Raw genomic sequence first — 27,102 nt, forward strand, 5'->3', positions numbered from 1 at the left:
GAGCTAGCTCCAGCTCAATCCCCTACCTGCACCGACGCAGCGGTGAGATACCAGGGAAAGAGAGTGAGAGCGAGTTTCAAAAGGACAAAGGTTTTATTGGGGCCTGGGGGCAGTTGGTGAGGTAATGGCTATGGCCTCAGCCGATTGGCTGGGGAAGGGTCCTGGGGAAGGGTCCGAGTCCTGTTAGGCAGGTGAGGGGGGGTTACTCAAGGGGAGGAGGTGTGGTCAAGGTGAAGGACACAGAACAAGATGGAGTCGGCTGGCGTAGGCCCGCCCTTTCAACTGCCTGTGTTTTATTCTCCACATCCTTTATGAGTCTGAAACCTGAGAGAGTTCATTGAGTATTTTTTCCTCTGATTTTTAAAGGAAAAGGAAATTTTGGTTAAAATCAGGGAACCAGAAATTTCCTAAGTTTTACGGATCTGTGATTTTTTTTTTAATTTTAATGCTTATTTATTTTTGAGAGAGAGAGAGGAAGACACAGAATCAAAATCCAAAGGAGGCTCCAGACAATGAGCCACCAGCACAGAGTCCAACGTGGGGCCCGAACTCACGAACCGTAAGATCATGACCTGAGCTGAAGTTGGACACCCAGCTGACTGAGCCACCTAGGCGCCCCAGATCTGTGATTGTTTGGATTATCATCATCATTATTATTATTTTTAAGGCAGTGGGAGATTATAAAAGAAGAACAAACACAAAGCTGAGAGAAGGGGCCGCCTGGGTGGCTCAGTCAGTTAAGCATCCGACTCTTGGTTTTGGCTCAGGTGGTGATTTCACCATTCCGTGGATTCGAGCCCTTCATTGGGCTCTGCGCTGACAGCGCAGAGCCCGCTTGGGATTCTCTCTCTTCCTCTCTCTCTACCCCTCCCCTGCTTGCTTGCTCTCTCTCTCAAAATAAATAAACATTAAAAAAAAAAACTGAGAAAAAGATAAAGGAGGTAGAAGAGGGTCACAACACTGCCCTCTACCACCCCCTCCTCAAAGAGAAGTATTTTAAGAGATCTGCATCCATTGAGAAGGCCCTACAGCCCCACAGAGTGAGCAGGGAGGGCTGCCTCCTACTGTGTTTGTAGAGGAGTGGGCTGAATTAGACCACCAAACTAAGAGAGAATCTTGTAAGTACACAAAAGCACTCATCTATAGTTCTGAGGTTGATTTTCGTCTCCTGCCTAACTCATGTTGCCAAATACCTCAACCCCAGGCTTGGCCCTTTTTAAGCTGATCTATGTTTTCTTTGACCAGTGACCCACCTTATTTTTTTTACAAGCTGTCTTATCTAGTAGTGTTGAGTCACTGTTATATTTGTCACCATTATATTTATTGCCTACACCTACATCCTTCTCAGGAAGCTTCTGAATTCCTGCCCTGGGAATAAAGTTCTCCTCTGACTTAAGAAATGGAAAATTTATGGGACGGACCACCTAAGCCAATAAGTGATTCCCCAATTCCTCAGTATTATAACAAACACTTTTGGATCTTTGTGAAAATCTTCTCTCCCCTTTGTTCCTTTTTCTTACCAAAAAAAAAAAAAAAAAAAGTAATAACTAATTTTTAAAAATATTTTTTTATTTTTCAACTTTCATTTTGAAAAGCTCATAAAGAATGTTGTGAAACCTTTCTTCACTTCCCACATCTAAGGGTGATGTTAAACCAACACTTAAAAACACTAATACTTGGTATTGGTCTTAATTACTTAAATTTAAAGTACACTATTATTATATAATCCTTAACTACCAGTTGGCCTACTTAATATTTTACTATATGCTTGATTGCAGGAAATCTTCACCGAACCAGCAGTGTTCCTGAGTACGTCTATAACCTGCACTTGGTTGAAAATGATTTTGCCGGTGGACGTTCTCCTGGTACTAAAACCTATGACATGCTAAAGGTAGGATACCAAAGAATAACCTACTTATCAGATTACCATGAGAACATTTTTAAGCTTCCATAGATATTTTTTTGTAGATCTTTATTTTTTTTATTTTTATTTTTTTAAGTAAGCTCTGTGCCCAACGTGGGGTTTGAACTCATGATCCCGAGATCAAGAGTCACATGCTCTACCAACTGAACCAGCAAGGCACCCCTTCCATTGATTATTTTTTAATATTTATCTTTCCCAAATATTGCCATTTCCTAGATGAATTATATGAAGATTGCTTTTGTGTGGACACCATGGAAAACCGGGGACTTTAAATAGTGTCATATCTGGGGCACCTGGGTGGCTCAGTCAGTTAAGCGTCTTGATTTTAGTTCAGGTCATAATCTCGTGGTTCGTGAGTTCAAGCCCCACGTCGGGCTCTCTGCTCTCACAGTGCAGAGTCTTTTTTGGATCCTGTGTCTCCCTCTCTCTACCCCTCCCCTTCTTGCTCTCTCTCTGTCTCTCTCAAAAATAAATAAACATTAAAAAAATTTTTTTGTAATAAAATAGTATCAAATCTTAGTACAAAAAACTTAGTGCAAAACTTAGTACAAATAACGAAGTCTCTTTTTTAGAAAAGGGGCCAACCTCTTCATGTGATTCAGAGACACAGACATCTTATTTAATAGTCATGGAGTAGTTGGTCTTCAACAGAGATGAAAACTGATTTATGCCTCATTTAAACTTGATTTCTCTGCAGCCAGGCACCACTGCCACTTATGAAAATCGCTGGGGGAGAGGAACCGCACAGTACAGTTCACAGAAGTCAATGGAAGAACGATCCTTGAGGCAGCCTCTGAGGAGACTTGAGATTTCTCCAGACAGCAGCCCTGAGAGGATTCATTACTCACACAGTGATTACCAGTACAGCCACAGAAGCCAGACCGGGCACACTTTGCGGCACCAAGACAGCAGGAGATCCACCCTCCTTCTGCCACCTAGATATGCTCGTTCCGAGATTGTTGGTTTCAGTCACTCTGCAGCCATGAGCAAACATCGCCACTATGACACCTACCACAGACAGTACCAGTACGGCTCTGTTAACGACGCCGTTTTTGACCCTGTTCCCGTCAACCCGGTGGTGCTCACGTACCCCAGGCCCGGGACCAGTCACAGCATGGGCAACCTTTTGGAGAAAGAGAACTATCTGACTTCAGGGCCTGCCGCTGGGCAGGTCAGGCCACTGGTGCCCCTGCAGCCTGTCACTCAGAACAGGGCTTCTCGGTCCTCCTGGCATCAGAGCTCCTTCCACAGCACTCGCATGGTGAGGGAAGCCGGGCCCAGTGTCACTGTGGATTCAGGCGGGAGGAGGACACACATGACTGTTGGCCAAGTGGCAGCAGGTGGAGGAAGTGGGAACATGCTCACAGAGAGAAGCGCTTTCACCGACTCCCAGCTCGGGTGAGTCCCCTTGTCAATCTGTGGGACAGTCAGTGCCAGCACATTCTGTTCCCACAGGCCTTAGGGTGTGAGCTGGCACTTCTGGGGCCGCAGAGAAAGGCTTCCAGAGATAAGTGATTAAAATAATGACTTTTCAGGCAGCTGCCTAATTGACAGATTAGCCTATTTACCTCAGGGACAGGGGCCAAGCTACCTGTTCCTATGGCAGCTTTGTGGGGAAATGTGACATTTTGTCCATCTGTTCCAAATTAGATGCCGGCTGAAGGGCTGGCCACCCCTTGGCTGTGTGAAAAGCTGCTCTGAATGGGAGCTAACTCCAGAGTAGACCAAGAAATGGGTAATTGCATGCATTTGCTCAATCATTCCTTGAAATGAAGGAAAGAAGGAAAAAATGCTTACTGCCCGTGCTAAGAGTGAACTTCATATGCTATTTTGATGACTACTGTACTAAAAATATGGAGAGTTAAGTAAGTAAAGCAGCTAATTTCTAGGTGCTGATACCGATGCTTTTACTTTTTGATTCTAGCAGCAGTGATTTGAAGGGTATTTTTTTTGGCAATACTGAATAATTCATCAAATTTTCTAAGTCATTCTTTTGCCTCTCATATTGACTTTATGGCTCATCTAATCTCCTTTGGAACTTAACTCATTCAGGTTTAATGATGGAGTACAAATTTCATGAACTGAGGAAGTTACTAAGAGAAAAAGGTTGAGACATTATTTGATTATTAAATCAGTAACTCCCAAAATAATGATGTAGTATTATTATAGTAAAACATTAAATATGTGGTTGTTTTAATTTCTAAAATTGCTTAGTGGAAGTTGTCATCTCATGATCCCTGTAAGAGAAATTGACTTAATACTCATTGACTGGGCAGTCCCTGGTGATAAAAGATACTAGGATTCATCTAATCTTGAAGCAGGAAATATGTTTTATAAAGCAAAACTGAGCATGAGACTTCTAGCATTTCTTTTTTTTTTTTTTCTTAAGTTTATTTATTTTGAGGGAGAGCCAGCACAAGTGGGGGTGGGACTGAAAGTTGGAGGCGGGTGGAGAGAATCCCAAGCAGGCTTCTTACTCTCAGCATGGAGCCCAGTGTGGGACGTGAACTCAACGAACTGTGAGATCATGACCTGAGCCAAGATTGAGAGTTAGACACTTAACTGATTGAGCCACACAGGTGCCCCAAGACTTCTAAGATTTCTTATTGAAAGCTGATCTTTGTCAATATGAACATACTTAGAAGAAAATGCATGAGGTCATTATTTGTGGAGGAAAAAGCTGATCAAGGCTTTTAAATGGACAATTTAAAATTTATTAAATGCCTACTATATCCTAAGATTTGTGCTTGGGCACAGTTTTCACACAGTGATTTTAGCAATAACAGAACTCTCATGCCACTTCCTCTGACAATTAGCCTTCTTCTCTTCCTCCATCTGTGTGTCCCCATGCTTCTTGAGCCACCCTGTCACTTCTCAGTCTCCTCACTCTGCTGCATTTGGCTTCAGTCCCCACCATTTCACTGGAACATTGTCCTCACCAATGGCTGCCTTTTTGGTACATCCAAAGTAGACACATATTTAGTCCTTATAATACTCGGCCTTTGGGCAACATTTGACAGCAGGGTCTCTGAAGTTCTCTCTCCCATTGGTTTCCAGGGCATCAGCCTCTCCTGGTTTTCCACTCGCCTCTCAAGCCACATCTTCATATTCTCTGAGTGCTCCTTTTCTGCATGCCCGGGGAGGTCATCTTCAGTAACCTTCCTCTTCCTGGTCTGGGTGCTCTTCCAGAGAGGCCCGTGTACCATGAATCCTCATGATTCCCAAAGTTTTATCTTCAGAACCATCCTCTATCCTGAATTCTGTCTAGATCTGCACGCATTTCCAGCAACCTCCTGGACATCCTACACTCAGTATATGAAAAACTAGATTTATTAGCTCCTCCTTACTGTCTACTCCTAACCATCTCCTTATACTGAAGTCGTGCCATTTACAAACCTAGAAGTCATGCTTATTTTCACCCCTCCCCAGTCACATCACCATATTTTAACCTCCTTAATGGGCCTTAAATTTTTACCCTTCTGTCCGTCTTCATTGCACATATGTCTCTTCCTCTGGTCTTACTGAGAACTGTTCTCTGGCCATTAGAATGATCTTCACAAATCTAATTGTTTCTCTGCCCAGATTATAACCTTTCCATAATTCCACCAAGTTTCCATACTATGCAGCATGGCACACATGGCCCAGCCCGTGTTTTCACCTCCGCTTATCACTCCAGTCCCATCTCTTTCTACTCTCCTTCACCCTTTCTCACCACCATCCGCACACACTCCCCCCCACTACCAACCACTTGAAACTTCTTCACTTTCTTCTTCCTTACTGCCTTCCTTTTTTTCCATCTAGCCATCTGTCTCTTTCTGTCTCTGTCTCTTCGCCCCCAGTAGCTCTGGTTTTGCCTGGCTACTCATGATACTGGATGTGGCTCAGATACTGCCTATTTCCTGATGATGCCCCTCACAATTTAGATGCCCCAGATAGGTGCACTGTGTGGGTGTCTCTACCAGAATAATACATTGTGGTTGTTCATTTCTTACCTGCTTTCCCTCTAGACTTTGAACTTCCTGTGAGTGTCTTATCATCTTCATATTCTCAGTACCCTAAAACAGAGGTAGGCCCAGTATAGGCACTGTATAAACATATGGCAAGAGAACACAAGAATTAAGGAAGGAGGAAATGAAATAGAAACTCTTTACTTTTTGCAGTCTAAGTTCTTTTTGTTGCTCAGATTCTAGAAGTATTAACTATGCTATTTGGGGTTATTGTTGTAATGGACAGGGCAGGTTTCATTAGAATAATCCTATCTAAAAGAATAGAAGGAACACTTGGGAGTCAAGAAATTTAGAATAAAGGGTAAGACTTATATTCTTTTTTTTTTTCAATATATTAAATTTATTGTCAAATTGGTTTCCATACAACACCCAGTGCTCATCCCAAAAGGTGCCCTCCTCAATACCCATCACCCACCCTCCCCTCCCTCCCACCCCCCATCAACCCTCAGTTTGTTCTCAGTTTTTAAGAGTCTCTTATGCTTTGGCTGTCTCCCACTCTAACCTCTTTTTTTTTTTTCCTTCCCCTCCTCCATGGGTTTCTGTTAAGTTTCTCAGGATCCACGTAAGAGTGAAAACATATGGTATCTGTCTTTCTCTGTTTGGCTTATTTCACTTAGCATCACACTCTCCAGTTCCATCCATGTTGCTACAAAGGGCCATATTTCGTTCTTTCTCATTGCCATGTAGTACTCCATTGTGTATATAAACCACAATTTCTTTAAGGACTTATATTCTTGACAGTTCCTAAGTTGCCATTCTAGAGAAATCATAAAAACGAACTCTTCTTGAAATTTTTTGTTCTCGGGGCGCCTGGGTGGTGCAGTCGGTTAAGTGTCCGACTTCAGCCAGGTCATGATCTCGCGGTCCGTGAGTTCGAGCCCCGCGTCAGGCTCTGGGCTGATGGCTCAGAGCCTGGAGCCTGTTTCTGATTCTGTGTCTCCCTCTCTCTCTGCCCCTCCCCCGTTCATGCTCTGTCTCTCTCTGTCCCAAAAATAAATAAACGTTGAAAAAAAGAATAACACTATAAAAAAAAAAAAAAGAAATTTTTTGTTCTCTTCATAAAACGAGAAGGGGTCAGAGGTATTTCCTATAACGAGAAGAATAGGTGATCAAGGAGACATCCATGCCTAATGCCTAGATTTATGGTGTCTATGTCTCCCTTTCTTTAGTGTGCCCATGGCATTTCAGCTCTCCAGGCTGCCTCCTGAGAGCCCTGGCTCTGGGACCACACCCTGTGTTCTCCTTTGTCCTGCATTCTGGCCCCTGTTTTTGGAATCTATATTTTTTCTTTCTTTCTTTCTTTCTTTCTTTCTTTCTTTCTTTCTTTCTTTCTTTCTTTCTTTCTTTCTTTCTTTCTTTCTCTTTCTTTCTTTCTTTCTTTCTTTCTTTCTTTCTTTCTTTCTTTCTTTCTTTCTTTCTTTCTTTTTGTTTAGTGGAAGCCCCACGTGTAAAGAAGAGGTCTTTCATGTATGTGGAACATTCCTACAGAGTAGCTAGATAGAATTATAAACCTACATAATAACATAAGATATCAAACAATGGATCTTTCTTTCCAAAAGAATGGCTGGCCAGTTACTAAGGTAGCTGAAAACCAAGACATTGGAGTAAAAGACAGTCAGTATCTGTTTAAATCAGACTGCTGAGAAAGGTTTAAGAAATCACCAAATAAAACATTCCAGGTCTGTTTTTCTGAAAATATGATTTTCGTACCTGTGGGGAACTAGTGGTTCAACAAATGAATATTAGGCTCCTCCTGTGTACCCAGCACTGCAAGAGGTAGAAACGGCATGGAGAGGATCAGTGAAAAAGAAAATGAGACACATCATCAAGTGCTAGGTTATGGAAATTCAGAGAACAAAAGAGCGTTGTGCTCTGAGATTAGTAGATGGAGCCTCTGGAGAGAGATTGAATCTCTAGTAGGATTACCCAGTGAAGTTTGTGACAGCAGCACAGAACAGAAAAATTCTTCCACATCCCTGTTAATTACCAACCTCTTCAGTTCTTTGATTCGAGTCTCCTTCAGCTATATCTTTCTTTCCATTTCCATTTTTAATGGCCCAGTTCAAGGGTTTATTGCCTCAGCTAAGACTCTTACAGTTCCCTCAAAACGGCCTCTAGAAGTATGTATCTCCACCAGAGGCATATTCCCAAAGCAGTGCTTTCATCACACTTCAATCTTCACAGAGTGGAGGAATTGCATTTCCTGAGCATCTGACCACACGCGGGAGCTCTCCATTCATCGTCTTATGTTTGTTTGGCCCTCTGAGGTGTAGCCCCGTTAATACATAGAATATCTGGGGACCTGCCTCGGGTGGGGCTGTGTTGTTAGCTGGCAGGAACACTGGTTGCTGAAGGATAGCACACATGAAAAAGTACCATTTTTAATTTTTTCCTACATCTCATATTCTGACCAATGATACCATACATGCTTCCTCTTGCATTTTTCATATACATTGACATCATTTTAACATTCTCTGAAGTTGTTAAAAAAAAGACTTCTGGAGAATATGTTCAGGTGAAAATGGGGCCCAGGTGCAACTACTCTTCCTGATTCTCCTCCCTGCCCCCGCCCCCCCCCCCAGCCCCATCTCCCAAGCACATTTCTGTAGGCTTCAGGAAGTGCTTTGTAATTGGGTGGGAAGGAAAGAGGGAAGGAAGAAGAGAGAGAGGAAGGAGGAAGAGAGAGGGAAGGGGTGGGGAGGAATGCTGTGAGAGAATAGAGGAAATTTGGAATAGGTCTAGCTGGGGATAGGGACACGCAAAGATTTCACTGGACTGCACAGACGGTAACAAAACAGAAAATCCACACCCTGACCACTGTTGCAAACCTTAAAGAGGAAGTGCTCCTTCAGTTTGGGAATTTTTTTTTTTTAATGTTCATTTTTATTTTTGAGAGAACACGAAGCGGGGAGGGGCAGAGAGTGAGGGGGACAGAGGATCTGAAGCAGGCTCTGCACTGACAGCGGCACCCAATACGGGCTCAAACTAGTTTGGGAATTGTTTTCAATGATAATATGAAGTAGCACTGGATTGATTAGCAGTGGATAGAGAGCTTCTTTATGAATCATGTTCAGGAAAATAAAGGAGTAATGGAATTATTTGTGGGTGTTAAGAGTGTTGGGAAATTCAAACTTTGCTGCATCGTGTATGACTTATGAAATGGATTAAAGGCTTAGTCTTAAAAAAAAAAACTGCATCGAACAGAAGGCTATTCTTATGTTATAAATAATCTTCCATCATTTGAAGCACCTGTAGTGATGGATGGTAAAGATTTAAAATTGCCACTGAGATTGAGACTGTTACAGTTTTAATTTCTCTGTAAAGGTATTGGAGTCCATGCATGTAAAATATTTCCATCTCTTTTAAATGATATATTTCTACTAAATAAAAGTGACTCAAATTCTGGATTTAATGATAATAGCCTACATTTTTACCCATTAAATTGACTCCTGAGGCACAACATTTTAAAATATGTGATCATTATATAATTCTCAGTACAGATGCCAAAACTGTTCTGCTTCATTCTTAATACCCTTGTACTCATGACATAACACTTGTATGTTTGAACATGTGTATCAGAAACACTGGGTATTGGTTTTTAGTCATGAGTCCCATTACTCTTATCTCCACACCTGTGTTATACCCACTCACACACACATTCACAATACCATACACGCTCACATGTGCACACGTGCATACATTAGTGGGTTGGCCTGATATAAGAGAGAATTTACAGGCATACCTCAGAGGTATGGTGGGTTAGGTTCCAGACCACTACAATAAAGTGAATGTTTTGTTTTCCCAGTGCATACAAAAGTTATGTATACACTATAATCTGTGAAATGTGCAATAGCATTCTGTCTAAAAAAACAGTGTACATACCTTAATTAAAAAATACTTTCTTGCTGGGATGCCTCAGTGGCTCAGTTAAGCATCCGACTTCAGCTCAGGTCATGATCTCACAGTTTGTGGGTTCAAGCCCCACGTCGGGCTCTCTGCTGACAGCCCAGAGCCTGGAGCCTGCAGCCTGCTTCAGATTCTGTGTCTCCCTCTCTCTGCCCCTCCCCCACTTGTAGTCTGCCTGTCTCTTTCTCTCTCAAAAATAAACATTAAAAATTTTTTAAAAAATACTTTCTTGCTCAAAAATGCTAACCATCATCTGAGCATTCAGAGAGTTGTAATCTTTTTCCTGGTGGAGGGTCTTGCCTCGAAGTTGATGGCAGCTGACTGGTCACGGGGGTGCTTGCTGAAGGTTGGGGTGGCTGTATTGTGTGGCAATTTCTTAAAATCAGACAATGAGGCATGCTCCATCGATGGACTCTTCCTTTCATGAGTGATTTCTCTGTAGCATGTGATGCTGTTCAATAGCGTTTTACCCACAGTAGAAACGTCTTTCAAGATTGGAATCAATCCTCTCAAACCCTGCTGCTTTACCAGCTAAGTTGATGTAGTATCCTAAATCCTTTGTTGTCATTTCAACAGTCTTCACAGTATCTTCACCAGGAGTAGATGCCATCTCAAGAGACCACTTTCTTTGCTCATCCATAAGAAGCAACTCCTCTTTTATTAAAGTTCATGAGATTGCTGCAATTCAGTCACATCTACAGGCCCCACTTCTAGTTCTCTTGCTGCTCTTACCACACCTTCAGTTACTTCCTCTCCTGAAGTCTTGAGCCCCTTAAAGTCATCAATGAGGGTTGAAAAAAACCTCTCCCAGACTTCTGTTAATGTTGATATTTTGGCCCCTTCCTATGAATCAGGAATGCTCCTTATTTATTTTTTAAGTTTTATTTACTTAGGTAATCTCTACACCCAATATGAGGCTTGAACTCAGGACCCTGAGATCAAGAGTCACATGCTCTTGCAACTGAGCCAGCCAGGCACCCAGAATCAGGAATCCTCTTAATGGCATCTAGAATGGTGAATCCTTTCCATAAGTTCTTTAATTTACTTTGCCCAACTCCATCAGAGGAATTACTATCTATGGAAGCTATAGCCTTATGCAGTGTATTTTTTTAATAAATTTTTGAGTGTAATTGACAATGTTACATTAGTTTCAGGTAGAGAACATAGTGATTCAACAGGTTTATACATTATGTTCACCACAGTGTAGCTACCATCTGTCACCAACGCTACTACAGTATCATTGACTATACTCCTTATGTTGTGTATTTTATTCCCATGACTTCTAAAAACCATAGACCTCTTCACAAATATTCGTGTTATCATTGCTCAGGAGCATGATAATCTCTATATCATTCCAATTTTAGCATATGTGCTCCTGAAGCCATGCATTTCTTAAATAATAAGACTTAGGTGCCCAAAATTACTCATTGATCGGTGAGCTGCGGAGTGCATATTGTGTTAGTAGGCATAAAAACAACATTAATCTCGCACATCTCCATCTGATTTCTTGGGTGACCAGGTGCATTGTCAATGAGCAGCAATATTCCGAAAGGAATCTTTTTCTTCTGAGCAGTGGGTCTCAACAGTGGGCTTAAAAATTCAGTGAACCATGTTGCAAACAGATGTGCTGTCACCCAGGGTTTGTTGTTCCATTGACAGAACGCAGGCAAAGTAGATTTAGCATAATTTTTAAGGGCCCTAGGATTTTGGAAATGGTCAATAGGAATTGGCTTCGACTTCAAACCACCAGCTGCAGTGGCCCTTATAACAAAAGAGCCTGTGTTTTGAAGCCAGGTGCTGGCTTCTCCTCCCTAGCTATGAAAATCCTAAATAGCATCTTCTAATATAAAGCTGCTTTGCTGCATTGAAAATCTGTTTTTTAGTGTGGCCACCTTTCTTAAATATCTTAGCTAGCTCTTCTGCGTAACCCGCCGCAGCCTCTACACGAGTGCTTCACCTTGCAGTTATAGGTTATGGAGACGGCTTCTTTCCTTAAACCTCATGAACCAACCGCTGCTAACTTCCACCTTTTCTTCTGCAGCTTCCTCCTCTCTCTCAGCCTTCATAGATTTAAAGAGAGACAGGGCCTTCCTCCAGATTAGGCTGTGGCTTAAGAGAAGGTTGAATGTTGGGCCGGTTTGATCTTCTATCCAGACTGCTGAAACTTGCTCCATATCAGCAATAAGGCTGTTTCCCTTTCTTACCCTTTGTGTGTTCAGTGGAGTGGATTTTGAATTTCCTTCAAGAACGTTTTAAATTTCCCTCAAGAACTTTTCCTTTGCATTTACAACTTGGCCAACTGTTTGCTCCAAGAGCCTGACCTGTCTTGGCTTTCAACATGCCTTCTTCACTGAGCCTGATCACTTCCAGCTTTGGATTGGAAGTGAGAGACATGCAACTCTTGCCTTCCCTTGAACACGTAGAGGCCACAGTAGAGTTAATATTGGCCTACTTTCAATCCGTGTCTCAGAGAATAAGGAGGCCTTGAGGAGAGGGAGAGAGGTGGGGGAATAGCTGGTTGGTGGAGCAGTCAGAATACACACATTTTTGGGTTAAGTTTGTCATCTTACATGGGTGTGGTTTGTGGTGCCCCACAAGAAATACAATAGTAACATTGTATTATAGATCACCATAGCAAAAATTTAAATATCGTGAGAATTACCAAAACGTGACCCAGAGACATGAGGTGAGAAAATGCTGCTGGAAAAATGGAACTGATGGGCAGGCTGGACACAGGGTTGCTGCAACCTTCAGTTTTTAAAAAAGCAGTATTGCAAAGCAGTAGAGTAAGGTACAGTAAAACCTGCTATGCTTGTATTCATTGTGCTTGCTAACAAATACTGGAAAACACCCTGCCACACTGTCTTTTTTATTCTCCATTACCTGTAATGAATCAGGTGTACTCTTTTTGAAGCCAGAGTCCTAGGATACCTTTAAGGCATGTCTTTAGCCACAGTTCTAAGATTTTGCTGTCCTCAGTCTGGTTTCTCTGAGTCAATGCTTAAGGAAGCATGAATGTGTTAACATCCACAGTGATAATAGGTCCCCTAACCCAGTTACCCTCTAGGCAGAAATAAAAGGGGAGAGAAAAACCAGTTCAATGAGGCATTTGGGAGTTATTGTTTTACAAGTGGCAATTTTATTTGTCCTCTATAAATTATCCTCTCTTGAGTCAAACTGCATCAGATTTCATCATCACTATAAATACCCGCAATTAGTAAAGGACAAAAGTATGCTACTAGAAAGACATAAACCAAATGTCATTATAATGGCAAAACAAATGGTAACAGAATGTTTATAAAATTGTTTTCTTTAAGAGAAAGCATATTTTAAAAGTTTACTTATTTTGAGAAAGAGAGAGAACGCAATCACAAATAGGGGAGGGGCAGAGAGAGAGAGAGAGAGGGAAAGAGAATCCCAAACAGGCGCAAAACCCTACACAGGGCTTGAACCCGCGAACTGTGAGATCATGACCTGAGCTGAAATCAAGAGTCAGATGCTTAACTGACTGAGAGACCCAAGTGTCCCAAGGAAAAGCATATTTAAATCTTTAAAAAAAATTTTTTTTATGTGTTTTTATTTATTTTTGAGAAAGAGAGAGAGAGGGGAAGGGCAGAGAGTGTGGGAGATGCAGAATCTGAAGCAGGCTCCAGACTGAACTGTCAGCACACAGCCCGATGTGGGGCTCGAACTCATGAACCACAAGATCATAACCTGAGCTAAAGACAGACACTTAGCCGACTAAGCCACCCAGGTGCCCCAAGAAAAAGCATATTTATAATTGTCTTTAATCATTACCTTTCCTGATGAATTCTTCACATCAGCATGATTTATTTGAACAAAACAAACCCAATTTTCCTGAATTTTACTGTTTACATACTGTTATATTTATTAAATAAGAATACTTTTAGAGGCGCCTGGGTGGCTCAGTTGGTTAAGTGACTGTGACTCTGGTCATGATCTCACGGTTCGTGAGTTCAAGTCCCACATCCAGCTCTGCTGTCAGCATGGAGCCCGCTTCAGATCCCCTCTCTCTCTTGCCCCTCCCCTACTAGTGCCCTCTGTGCACTCTCTCTCTTTCAAAAATAAACATTAAAAAAAGAGAAAATTTTTAGGATGCTTATTTTAAAATTCATTTTTAGCTGAAATAACAGTTTCAAACAACTCTGAGAAAAACCTAATGATTGTTGAGGGAAGGTGTTTCATTCCACAGGTGTAACATTACCATGGTAGAAATAAATTTTAACTTCTATGATCAAATTTATTTTTTTTATTTTTTCAATATATGAAATTTATTGTCAAATTGGTTTCCATACAACACCCAGTGCTCATCCCAAAAGGTGCCCTCCTCAATACCCATCACCCACCCTCCCCTCCCTCCCACCCCCCATCAACCCTCAGTTTGTTCTCAGTTTTTAAGAGTCTCTTATGCTTTGGCTGTCTCCCACTCTAACCTCTTTTTTTTTTTTTTCCTTCCCCTCCTCCATGGGTTTCTGTTAAGTTTCTCAGGATCCACATAAGAGTGAAACCACATGGTATCTGTCTTTCTCTGTATGGCTTATTTCACTTAGCATCACACTCTCCAGTTCCATCCACGTTGCTACAAAGGGCCATATTTCGTTCTTTCTCATTGCCATGTAGTACTCCATTGTGTATATAAACCACAATTTCTTTATCCATTCATCAGTTGATGGACATTTAGGCTCTTTCCATAATTTGGCTATTGTTGAGAGTGCTGCTATAAACATTGGGGTACAAGTGCCCCTATGCATCAGCAGTCCTGTATCCCTTGGGTAAATTCCTAGCAGTGCTATTGCTGGGTCATAGGGTAGGTCTGATCAAATTTATTTTAAATTCCACGTAAAGTCTTATTGTGCCTTTGAAGTGACCTTTTCAGATGTAATTATCATACTACACATGTTTATCTCCAGTGAGTTCAGTTTCTTTCTTCGGTATATATTATGCTGCTACTTAATTCAGTGACATTCTCAGAGGCCAGTCTGATCAGAGGTGGAATATTTCTACTGCTAGCTTCCTATGCCTTCTGACCTCAGCTGATGATTTTTCTTTTGGCTGAAGAAAAGCCAAGGCTTAGGTGTTCTAGGTGTTTCCCCATGTTAGCCAAGTCATCTCTGAAAGATCAGGTTGGTAGGCAGGAGGGAGCAGGTTTGGAACTCTGCTGAATCCGTGACTGTTTGTCTAGGAATGCAGACGTGGAGATGACTCTGGAGCGAGCAGTGAGCATGCTGGATGCAGACCACACACCAGCACCCAGAATTTCTGCGGCAGCTACTTTCATACAGCACGAGTGCTTCCAGAAATCTGAAGCACGGAAAAGGGTGAGTATCATCTTAAGTCCACTGTAAAATTACCACGCTTTGACATCTATTATGGTGGCCCTGCACACTGAAACCAGTAATTTAAGTTAAAAACAAATCTTTATTGAGTTATATGTCAACTATAGGTCAATTTTAAATAACAAGTTAATAAAATAAATAAGTCTTCATCGAGCCTTTTTAATTAAAAGGGAATATATACTCATTACCAAAAAAAATTTACTGCGATTCAGAAACTTAGAATGTAAGTCTCCACACAAACCTTCCCCTCTTTGCCTGTCTCTCCAATCTCCCGCTTTGGGACCAAAGCCAACAATTGTTCACAGTCTGTGTACTTTTAGAGTTTTCTGATGGGAGGAGGGGGTTAGAGAGCTACCAAGAGCGCACATGAGCATTTTAGACTATTGTTTTCTATATTTAAATATATATTAAATATAAACACTGTTTTGCAGTTTTCTCATTAAGCAGTTATGAAAATGGTTCCATAGACAGCTCTGTACATATATCTTTTGGCATTCCCATAAGTGTTGTACAGGGCAGACCACCTCCCAAATGGAATCACTAGGTCATTTTATGTTTGTTTAAAAAGTGGTATATTTTTTCAGGAAAAAATCATAGTTGAAAAAGGTTTGCAGTGAACCTAAGTTTCCCTCCTACTCCAAACTTACCCCCCATCTTCCTTTTTCTTTTTCTCTCTCCTACCCTCTCTCCTCCTCCCTCCCTTCTCTTTCCCTGTCTCTCTCTCCCACATCATTTTTGGGTGTCTTTCCAGAGATATTCTATACGTGTAGAAACAATTACTGGGTGGGTTGGTTCAGTATCCTTTTTCATTTAAAACAAAATTACAAATAGTAGCAGGTTATGTATAGTAGTCTGCACTTTGTTTTCATTTAAGGCTATATCTTAGAAATGTTTGATATATATTAGCCCTATTTCATTCTTTAAAGTTGCTACATGGATTTCTTTTCTATAAATGTACCAGTTTTGTTTGTTCATTTTTTAACAGCTTTATTAAGATCCAATTAAATTTTACCATGTTTAGCCATCATGAAGCCACCACAATCACGATAATGAACATATCCATTATCTCCAAAGTCTCTTTGTGCCCCTTTATAATCCATACATCTGACCCCTCCCTAACCCACTTCCACTCCCCAGGTAACCAATGATCTGCTTTCTGTTACTATAGAATATATTAAAGTTTCTAGAGTTTTATATAAACTATGTAGTATATATGCTTTTTTCTTTGGATTCTTTTACTGAGCTTTAATCTTTTGAGATTTATCCATGTTGTGTATATCAAAAGATGTGTGCATGTGTGTGTTTGTGTGTGTATAGCTGAACAGTATTTCATTGTATGGATACACCTTAGTTTGTTGATTCACTCACCTGTTGATGGATATTTGAGTTTGAGCTATTACAAATAAAGCTGCTGCGAACATATATGCACAAATCTGTTTTCATTTCTATTGGGTAGATACCTAGGAGTTGAATGTCTGGTAGGTATATGTTTGACTTTTTAAGAAACTGCCAAACTATTTATTTTTACTTATTATTTAGAGAGAGAGAGAGAATCCCAAACAGGCTCTGCACCATCAGAGCCACACAGACACCCATTTTTCCTTTTAAAAAAATTATTTAAATTCTAGTTAAATGCAGTGTCACATTAGTTTCAGGTGCACAAAACAGTGATTCAACACTTCCATACAACACCCGGTACTCATCACAACAGGATACTTTTTAATCCCCATCATCTATTTAACCCATCCACTCACCCACCTCCTCTCTGGTAACCATCAGTTTGTTCTCTATAGCTTAGAGTCTGTTTCTTGGTTTGCCTCTCTCTCTTTTTCCCTCTATGCACATTTGTTTTGTTACTCAAATTCCACATGTGAGTGAAATCATATGGTATTTGTCTTTCTCTGACTTATTTCACGTAGCACTATACTCTCTATCTCTGTCCACATCACCATAAATGGCAAGATTTCATTATTTTTTTATGGCTGAGTAATATTCCAGTGCTTTATCCATTCATCAGTCAATGACATTTGGGCTGGTTCCATAATTTGGCTATTGTTGATAATGCTATTTTGAACACAGGGGTGCATGTATCTCTTTGAATTAGTATTTTTGTATTTGTTGTGTCAATACCTAGTAATGCAATAGCTGAATCGTACAGTAGTTCTATTTTTAACTTTTTGAGGAACTTCCACTCTGTTTTCCAGAGTGACTGCACTAGTTTGCATTCCCACCAACAGTGCAATAGGGTTTCCCTTTCTCCTCATCCTTGCCAACACCTGTTGTTTCTTGTCTTAGCAATTCTGACAGATATGAGGTGATACCTCATAGTTCTTTTGCCCATTTTTATTTGGGTTTTTGTTCTCTTGTCATTGAATTTTGTCAGTTCTTTCTATATTCTGGATATGTCTTTTTTTTTTTTTCCAAATATGTGATTTGGAAATACTTTCTCCCAGTTGTATTTTGTCTTTCCATTATTGTAATAGTTTTTGATTTTGATGGAGTCTAATTATAAATCTTTTCCTTTATGGACTGTGCTTTTCATGATACATCCAAGAAATTTTTCTGTACTCTGATGTCACAAAGATAATCTATATTTTCTTCTAGAAGTTTTATAACTGTCAGATTTTATAGCGTATGATCCATTTGGGTTTAATTTTCTACATTATATTGCAAATGTAGACTGACGTTCCTTTAAAAAAAAAAAAAAAACACATATGCAGGGGCACCTGGGTGGCTCAGTCAATTAAGCGTCCGACTGTTGGTTTCAGCTCAGGTCATGATCTCACAGTTAATGGGTTTGAGTCCCCTGTTGGGCTCCACGCTCACAGCTCTCTCTCTCCCTTTCTCAAAATAAATAAATATACATTTAAAAAGTATATATGCAATTGTTTAGGCACCATTTGCTGGAAAGATTATTATTTTGGTATTACTTCGTTTTTGTGCCTTTGTTGAAAAGTAATTGATCACATCTATATGAGTCTATTTCTGTATCATGTATTGTATTTCACTGATGTATTATTGGTCTATCTCCTTGCTAATACGACACTGTCTCGATTACTATAGTTTTATATATTAATATAGTTTTATATTGAAGTTTGCTAGTGTTAGTCCTCTGACTTTATTCTTTTTCAAGTGATTTTGGCTATTCTAGGTCTTTTACAGTCCCATTTGAATTTTAGAATCAGCTTGTCAATTTATTTGTGACAAAACTGCTGGGATTTTGTTTGAGATTGCATTGAATCTATAATGTATGGAGAATTTTCATCTAAGCAATATTAAGTCTTCTGACCCCTGACCATGGTACATTTCACTATTTATTTAGGTCTTCTTTAATTTCTCTCAGCAGTGTATTGTAGTTTTTACTCCAGAGATCTTTCATGGTTTTTGTTATATTTATCCCTAAAGATATAATATTTCTAAATGTTTTTACACATGGTCTGGGTTTTTTTTTTTCACTTCAATTTTTGATTGTTCAATGCTAGTATATAGAAATATAATTGATTTTTTGTATATTGATCTTGTATCCTGTGACACTACTAAATTCACTCTAAGCTCTAGTAGCATATTTGTAGATTTGTCAGATTTTCTACATAGATCATGCCATCTGCTAATAAAAACTGTTTTGTTTCTTCCTTTGCAATCTTAATGACTTAGGTTTCTTTTTCCTTTTTTTCTTTGGTACTGGCTAGAACCTCTAGCACAGTGTTAAAAGGAAGTGAAAGTGGACCTGTCCTGTTCTTGATCACAGGCAGAAGCATTTGGTTGTTCTTGCACTATTAAGTATGATGCTACCTGTAAGTTTTTGTTTGTTTTTAGGAATTTAATCTGGGAGATTTTTACGTGGGTTTTTTTTTTTTTTTTTTGGAAGAAAGGAAAAAATTTTATATTTTAGTATTTTTAACACCATTTCCTTTTCCTGCTTTTTGTTTTATTTTTTAAATTGAGTTATAATTGACATATAACAGTATATTCAGGTGTACAACATGACCCGATATATGCATATCAATGATTACCAATCTAGTTACCATCCATGCTCGGTTATGAATTTTTTTCTTGTGATGAGAACTTTTAAGATCTACTCTTAGCACTTTCAAATGTACAATACACTCTTAATAACTAGTCATCATGGTGTACATTACATCTTCTTGACTTACTTATTTTATAACTAGAAGTATGTCCCTTTTGACCACCTTCACCCATTTCACCCATGCCAAACCTCCCACCTCTGGCAACCACCAGTCTGTTCTCTGTATCTTTGATTTTGTTTTTTCTTGGTTTGTTTGTTTGTTTGTTTGTTTTTAGATTCCACATATAAGTGAGATCATATAGTATTTGTTCATTGTCTATTTTACTCAGCATGATGCCCTCAAGGTTCATCCATGTCGTTGCAAATAGCAGTTTTTCCTTCTTACTTATGGCTGAATATAGTCCATTGTGTATATATATCACATTTTCCTTATCCACTCATCCATCAGTGGACACTTAGATTGTTTCCATGCGATAGCTTTTGTAAATAATACTGCAGTAAACATGGAAATTCATATATCTTTTTGAGTTAGTGTTTTCAGTTCTTTCTGATAAATACTCAGAAGTAGAATTACTGGACCATAAGGTAGTTCTAGTCTTAATTTTTTGAGGAACCTCCATACTATTTTCAGAGTGTTTGTACCAAGTTATATGCTCTCCAACAGCGCACAGGGGTTCCCTTTTGGCCACATCCTTGCCAACACTTGTTATTTCTTGTCTTTTTGGTAATAGCCATTCTGACAGGTGTGATGTGATATCTTGTTGTGGTTTTGATTTGCATTTCCCTGATGATTAAGAAGGCTGAGCACCTTTTCTGTATGTTGGCCCTCTGTATGTCTTCCTTGGAAAAATCTATTCAGGTCCTTTGCCCATCTTTTAATCGAATTGTTGTTTTGCTATTGAGTCATGTGAGTTCTTTATGTTTTGATTATTAACCCCTTATCAGATTTATGATTTGCAAATATTTCCTTCCATTCCGTAGGTTGTCTTTTCATTTTGTGATAGTTTCCTTTGCTGTTTGATCTAGTCCTACTTGTTTCTTTTTGCTTTTGTTCTTTTCTTGTGGTGTCATATCCAAAAAATCATTGCAAAGACTGACATCAAAGAGGTTGCTGCCTATGTTTTCTTCTAGGAGTTTTATAGTTTTAGGTCTCACATTCAAGACTTTAATCTAAGTTGAGTTAATTTTTGTGTATGGTATGAGATAGTGGTCCAGTTTCACTTTTTTTTGCATGTGGCCATCCAGTTTTCTCAGCACCATTTGTTGATAAGGCTCTCCTTTTCCTGTTGTGTATTCTCGGGTTTTTTGTTGTAAATTAATTGACCACATATGTGTGGTTTATTTCTGGGCTGTTTATTCCGTTCCATTGATCTGCATGTCTTTTTATGCCAAAATCATACTATTTTTATTACTACAGCTTTTTAATATAGTTTTGAAATCAGAAAGCATGATGGCCTCCAGCTTTATTCTTCTTTCTCAAGATTGATCTGACTAGTCAGGATCTTTTTGTGGTTCCATATAAATTTTAGAATTATTTGTTTTATTTCTGTGAAAAATACCATTGGAATTTTGATGGGAATTGCATGGAATCTGTGGATAGTATGCACATTTCAACAGCATTTCTCTAATCCATAAGCAGGGAACATCTTTCCATTTATTTGTGTCTTCAGTTTCTTTCATGGACAGATCTTCTCCTCTGTTAAATTTATTCCCAGGTGTGTGTGTGTGTGTGTGTGTGTGTGTGTGTTTTTAATGCAATTGTAAGTGGGATTGTTTTCTTAATTCTGATAGTTTATTACAGGTGTACAAAAATGCAACAAAATTTTGCATATTGTTTTATATACTACAACTTTACTGAATTCATTGATTAGTTCAAGTAAACTTTTGGTGGGATCTTTAGGATTTTCTATATAATATGTCATCCGCAAATAGTGACCGTTTTGCTCTTTCTTTACCAATTTGGATGCCACTTCCTTTTCTTGCCTAATTACTCCAGCTAGGACTTGAATACTATGTTGAATAAAAGTGGTCAGAGTGGACATCCTTGCCTTGTTCCTAGTCTTCAGAAAAAAAGCTTTTAGCTTTTAACCGTTGAATATGATGTTAGCCGTAGGTTTTTCATACATCACAATATCAAGTTGAAGAACTTACCTTTATCCCTAATTTTATGGAATTTTTTTTTTTGTTTTTACTCAGAAATGGTTTTGGGGGGCACCTGGGTGGCTCAGTCAGTTAAGTGTCCAACTTTGGCCGAGATCATGATCTCACAGTTTGTGAGTTCGAGCCCCACATCGGGCTCTGTGCTGACACCTCAGAGCTTGGAGCCTGCTTCAGATTCTTTGTCTCACTTTTCTCTTCCCCTCCCCCACTCGTACTCTCTCTCAAAAATAAATAAACATTAGATTTTAAAAAAAAGAAATGGTTTTTGGACTTTATCAAATGTTTTATTCACTTATTAAAATATTTCTATGGTTTTTATCTTAATTTTGCTAATATGGTAAATTACTTTGGTCTTTAAGTGTTATCCCATTCCTGGGATCCCACTTGGTCACGATGTACTGTTACCTTTTTAAAATTAGATTTGGTAAAACTTTGTTAAGGCACTTATACAGCTATATTTATAAAGGATATTGATCTTTTCTTGTAATGTCTTTCTCCAGTTTTGGATTGAGAGTAATAAAATACATTAGGAAGTGTTCTCTCCTCTTCAATTTTCTGAAAGTTTGATTGTAATTGGAATTATTTCCATCATAAATGTTTGGTAGAATTCACCAGCAAAGCTCTTGGACTTGAACTTTTCTTGTGAGAGGTTCTTAACCACACTCAGGACCTTCAGATTATGAGACTGGCACACTGCCTGCTGTGCTAAGGAAGCTAGCTATGTTCTCAACTATAAATTCATTTTCTTTAATTGGTAACAGGGCTTTGGGGGCTCTGTATTTTTTGTAATGAACTTCGGTAGTCTGTGTCTTTCAAAGACTTTGTCCATTTCGTCTAGGTTGTTCCAGTGCTCTTCATTGTTTTGCGTAGATGTCCTGTTATTTCCCATTGCCTAAAGAATTCTCTTTAACATTTACTCTAGTGCAGGTCTCCTGGTGGTTAACTTGAGCTTTTGTATGTCTAAAAAGGAATTTCATCTTTGCTTTTGAGAGGTCTTTTCACTAGGTTGACAGTTTTTTATTTCAGTACTTGAAAGTTGTTGCTTCACTGTCATCTTACTTGCTTTGCTTCAGACAAGAAATCATCTGTCATCTTCATTGTTCCTCAGTACATACTGTAACTCTCTCCACCTATCCAGCCTGCTTTTAAGATTTTCTCTTTATCACTAGCAGTGAGCAGGTTGGTCATAATGTGCCTTGGTGTAGTTTTCCTTAGGTTTCTTGTGCTTGGGAGCTCATTGAGCTTAAATTTGTAAATTTTTTACTTTTCATCAAATTTTGGAACTTTGGTTGGAATTTCCAATTTTCAACCATTAATTCGTCAAAGATTTTTTTTTCTGTCCTTTGGGAACTTGTTACATATATATTTGGCTACTTGAAGTTGTCTCATAGCTCATCTGTACTCTATTCTTTTTCTTTAGTTTTTGTTTTCTGTATGTTTTCTTTTTTAGATATGTTTATTTTAAACATATTTTATTAGGTATTTATTTGCTATGCTTTAAATTCACTAATTCTTTCTTCTGTAAAGTTTAATATGCCATTAATCTCATTCAGGGATTTTCTTTCATTCATAAATTGTAGTTTTCATCTCTAAAAGTTTTGAGTCTTTTTTCTATCTTCTATGTCTCTACCTAACATTTCAAGTTACTTGAAATGAGTTTGACCCTTTTAAATCTTGCTTTTGAGATTTGCTAGGTGGAACCAGAGCAGCATTTATTCTAGAACGAATTAATCCCCACTTCTTAAAGAAAGACAATTCTGAAAACTAATGCACCATGAATTAAGAGGTTTTCTGACTGGGTAGTGAGAATAGGCACTGTTCTTGGGCCTGTGTGACCATGAGGAGCTGTTCCCTTAAGTCCTTTGGTTATTTGGTTGGTTAGTTGGTTATTTCCCTGGCTTCAGGCAATTTTCTCACACACGTGCACTAATCAGTACTCTACTAAATATTAGATGGAGACCCTCTGCAACCTCAGGAGTTCTCTTTCTGTGCCGCTTTCTCACTGGTACCTCTTCCCTATGGACTCTTCTTCTTGGATCCTGCACTGTCTCCTGAACTCTGCTTGTTGAATTCCATTTGGGTTTTACCTCACTACACAGCAGCCTGAGAACTCTCTCCATACAGTGATCTTTGACAGCACTGGGGCTCACCTTGCTTGTTATCCATTCCTTAGGGATCACTATCCATCATTGCTACATTACCAATTATCGAAACCATTGTATGCTTTGTCTGGTTTTTAACATTGTTTCAGATGATAGGTAAATCCAGTCCTTGTCACTATTGAGTCATTATTAATTTTGATAAATAATTCCCTAATAAATTCCACCTAAGATTGTGTAGACTTAAACCCCACCAACATTGCATCATAGTGCCCATTTATATGTACCATTACTACCATGAGATTATTCTTTTGTGTTTGTTTTTGTTAATAAGCAAAAAAAAAAAAAAAGCCATCTCTTTATGGTAAAAACTTTCCTGTTTTTTTGAAATCAAGACTAATAGTTGGTCACTTAATCAGTTACAAAGGAGAAAAAATTTAGTTATACACACATACCACACACAGTTTGTCATAATCTTGCATAAACTATGCCCATTGTGTATCATCTGCAATTTTTAGTTTCTTTAAAGTGAAATGAGAACTTAATGACACTGATTCATCTGATTTCACCTGTATCTGAATTTTTACATTTCCCGTAGTCTTTTACATTAATTTTGTTCACAAATAATTACAGGGCTTTTTAAAGCTGTTTTCCTTTATCTAGTCTTTCCAAAGCATGCAGATTAGTTGTCAGAGAAACGGAACTCTTTTCACCCTTAAATTTCATTCGTTTACCTAACAGGTAAATAAATTACATGATTACAGTAACAAGTACAGTTGGCCCAAATACATTGGGAAACATGTAGGTTATTCTTAGTAAATTTGTAACTCAACTAGTAAAAATTGGAGTGCAAAGCCCAACATAGAGTAACCTCTCAGCTTTGATAATTCTCAGGGAATCAGTAGGATTTCCAGAGGGAAACAAGAATGTGACTAATCCTACATATCAGTTAAGTAGAGTCAGGTAAAAGAGTTCTGTGGACTGTTTTCTCCAAAGATTTGTATCTCCTTAATGCTTGGTAGGAATTCATTATCTATTATGTGTAATATTATATATAATCCAGTGTTATGCATCTTATTGTATCTTTCATCATGCAGGATTGAAAAAGTCTTCTGAAGTCCAATTTGTCAGTATTTCTATTCATGACATCTGTATTTTAGGTATTACTTTAAAACCTATCCCCACATCTAGATTATTTCTCGTTTTAAAAGCTACATAATTATTGAGTAGTTCTCACTGCCCTTTGCCTGTATGTTTGTTCCATGGGAAGAATACGTAAGGATTAAAAAAAAATTTTTTTTAACATTTATTTATTTTTGAGAGACAGAGACAGAGTGTGAGCAGGAGAGGAATAGAGACAGACGGAGACACAGAATCCAAAGCAGGCTCCAGGCTCCGAGCTGTCAGCACAGAGCCTGATGCGGGGCCCGAACCCACAAACTAATTGTGAGATCATGACCTGAGCCGAAGTTGGGACCCTCAACTGACTGAGCCACCCAGGAGCCCCAAGATTTAAAAAAATAATGTATTTAACTAGTAATGAACCCTCTTTATACATATAGGTGAAAAGAATTCGGCTAAAAATTAGTCCTTTCTATGACTAACTCAGATAAATGTTTAAATCTTTTTTTTATTACCAGTTTTAAAAAGCTGGGCATTATTAAGCATGCTTTCATTTTCTAATATGGAATTACTTGAATTTTTCTTCTGTTTCTCAAATTGGGCTAGATTTCTACGATCTCTTAAGTTGCTAATTTGATTATAAATATCATTTTGCTTACATATGTGATTAAAGCTGTGCTTGCCTTCTTGGCTCTTTTTCTAAAACTAGGACAAACACTGGTTTTGAGAATAATGAAACATGAAAGTCACACTGAAACCTAAAAATACATATGCTGGTAGAAAAATTTAAGTATTAAGTTATAACCCAACATGAACAAAATCCTGCTAATATTAAGCATAGTGCTATAGCATTTGAATTTATGTATAAAAGACATTACAGGCTCAGTCTCTGGGGCATGTGACTCTTGATCTTGGGATTGTAAGTTTGAGCCCCATGTTGGGTATAGAGATTATTTAAGAATAAAATCTTGGGGGAGAGGGAAAATGGGTGATGGGCATTGAGGAGGGAACTTGTTGGGATGTGCACTGGTATGTTGTATGTAAGTGATGAATCACGGGAATCTACCCCCAAAAGCAAGAGCACACTGTATACACTGTATGTGAGCCAACTTGACAATAAATTATATTAAAAAAAAGAAATAAAATCTTTTTTAAAAAGGCAATTATAATTTGAATATAAAGATCAAAATTCTAAATCATAAACTCTTAAAACCAGTGGCAACTTTTTAATCCTTATTTTATTTGATTAGGACTCAGCCCATTTATCATACTTGATCCTCTTCTCCTTTTTGAACCTTTCTTCTTTTGGTCCAGAGTCTCCTGGTTCTTTTTCCATTTCTCTGGCTCCTTCAGCTTTCTTCTGTGAAAAATTTATCATCAGCTGTCCCTTAAATGTTTATGTTCCTGAGATGCCTTCCTGGGACTTTTCTTCCTCAGCACCATCTCCTGACCTGCCTCATCTACTCCTATGACTTCCATCCCTATATGATTTAGATGCTGATGACTTCCTGCATCTCTGCCCCCTTCTGTCCCTTGGGCTCTAAACCATGTGTCCATCTATTTCCTGGACATCCCACTGAACTCAACATCAGCATTTCAAAAATGGGCACGTTAATTTCTTTTGCTTTTCCTCTCTACTAGCCAACCCTCCTTCTAACTTGTTCTTCCTGCTGGGTTGGAAGGCAGGACCCTTGGTGGTTTGAGTATTAACACTCAGAAGTCATTCAGGGAAGTGTGAGTCCCAGCATCTTAATTACCTCAGTGACCTTGGGCAGGATACTAACATCTCTGAGCCTTGGCATTCCTACCTATAAAGTGGAAATAATAATCCTACTAGAAAGAGTTGTGAGAATGCACTCAGATCATGGTACAATGCCTGCCCCAATCTGAACATATTATTTCCTGTGTGAGTGGTAGTTCACCCAGGTGGTATGACACAAAAACTTGAACACAGACTTTCAACTTTCCTTTTATTCTTACCTCTCAACATTATTCATATTCATGCAGTCTTCAAGACTTTTTAGTGTTGCTACTAAAAGTGTCTTGAATCTACTCACCTCTTTCCCTCCCTACTCAGCGCCACTATGCTAATCCCTATCACCATGTTTTCTGTTAACTCAGCCACTTCCTGGTTAATTTCCCTTCCTCCACTTTTAACCCACTACTGATACAGTCGCCTCTCAGCACCCACTTGCCTTTAGGAGGAAGGACAAATTTAATCTGCAAGACCCTTCTAAAACTGACCTTATTTCCATTCCTGCTTCAGATCTCATCACTGAGGTTTTGACTGCCATAACTATCTTGCAGAATCTTATAAAACTCATACGAATTCATTACTCAAAATTTGAGAAATTAAGAAACAGACAAAAAGAGACATACCCACACTTCCCCAGTATTGTTACCATCTTAGTTTTGTTCTCTGACTTTTTACAAATTGAATATGTAGCTTTCCTTGTAGGGATTTTTTTTTTTTTTGCTTTGATTTTAAGAAGCATGCACA

The 27,102-nt window shown here is 38.8% G+C and overlaps 1 protein-coding gene and 1 non-coding gene across 3 annotated transcripts in view; one reads left to right on the forward strand and one right to left on the reverse strand.

The window, feature by feature from the left end:
• The window catches only part of PKP2 (plakophilin 2), a 94,503-nt gene that overhangs the window by 13,473 nt on the left and 53,928 nt on the right, over positions 1–27,102 (forward strand). For both annotated transcript variants that reach the window (XM_025930514.2, XM_086713668.1), the window contains exons 2-4: positions 1,779–1,891; positions 2,622–3,322; positions 15,041–15,176. In XM_025930514.2, the coding sequence (XP_025786299.1) occupies positions 1,779–1,891; positions 2,622–3,322; positions 15,041–15,176 (950 nt within the window). The remainder of the gene's footprint in view (positions 1–1,778; positions 1,892–2,621; positions 3,323–15,040; positions 15,177–27,102) is intronic.
• On the reverse strand, positions 11,123–11,226 carry LOC112868033 (U6 spliceosomal RNA). Its single transcript, XR_003224229.1, has one exon. It is a non-coding gene; the product is annotated as a U6 spliceosomal RNA (small nuclear RNA).

The sequence above is a fragment of the Puma concolor genome, chromosome B4 (assembly GCF_028749965.1).
Source record: "Puma concolor isolate L17-30 chromosome B4, mPumCon1.1.hap2, whole genome shotgun sequence".
In the NCBI taxonomy this organism is placed as follows: Eukaryota; Metazoa; Chordata; class Mammalia; order Carnivora; family Felidae; genus Puma; species Puma concolor.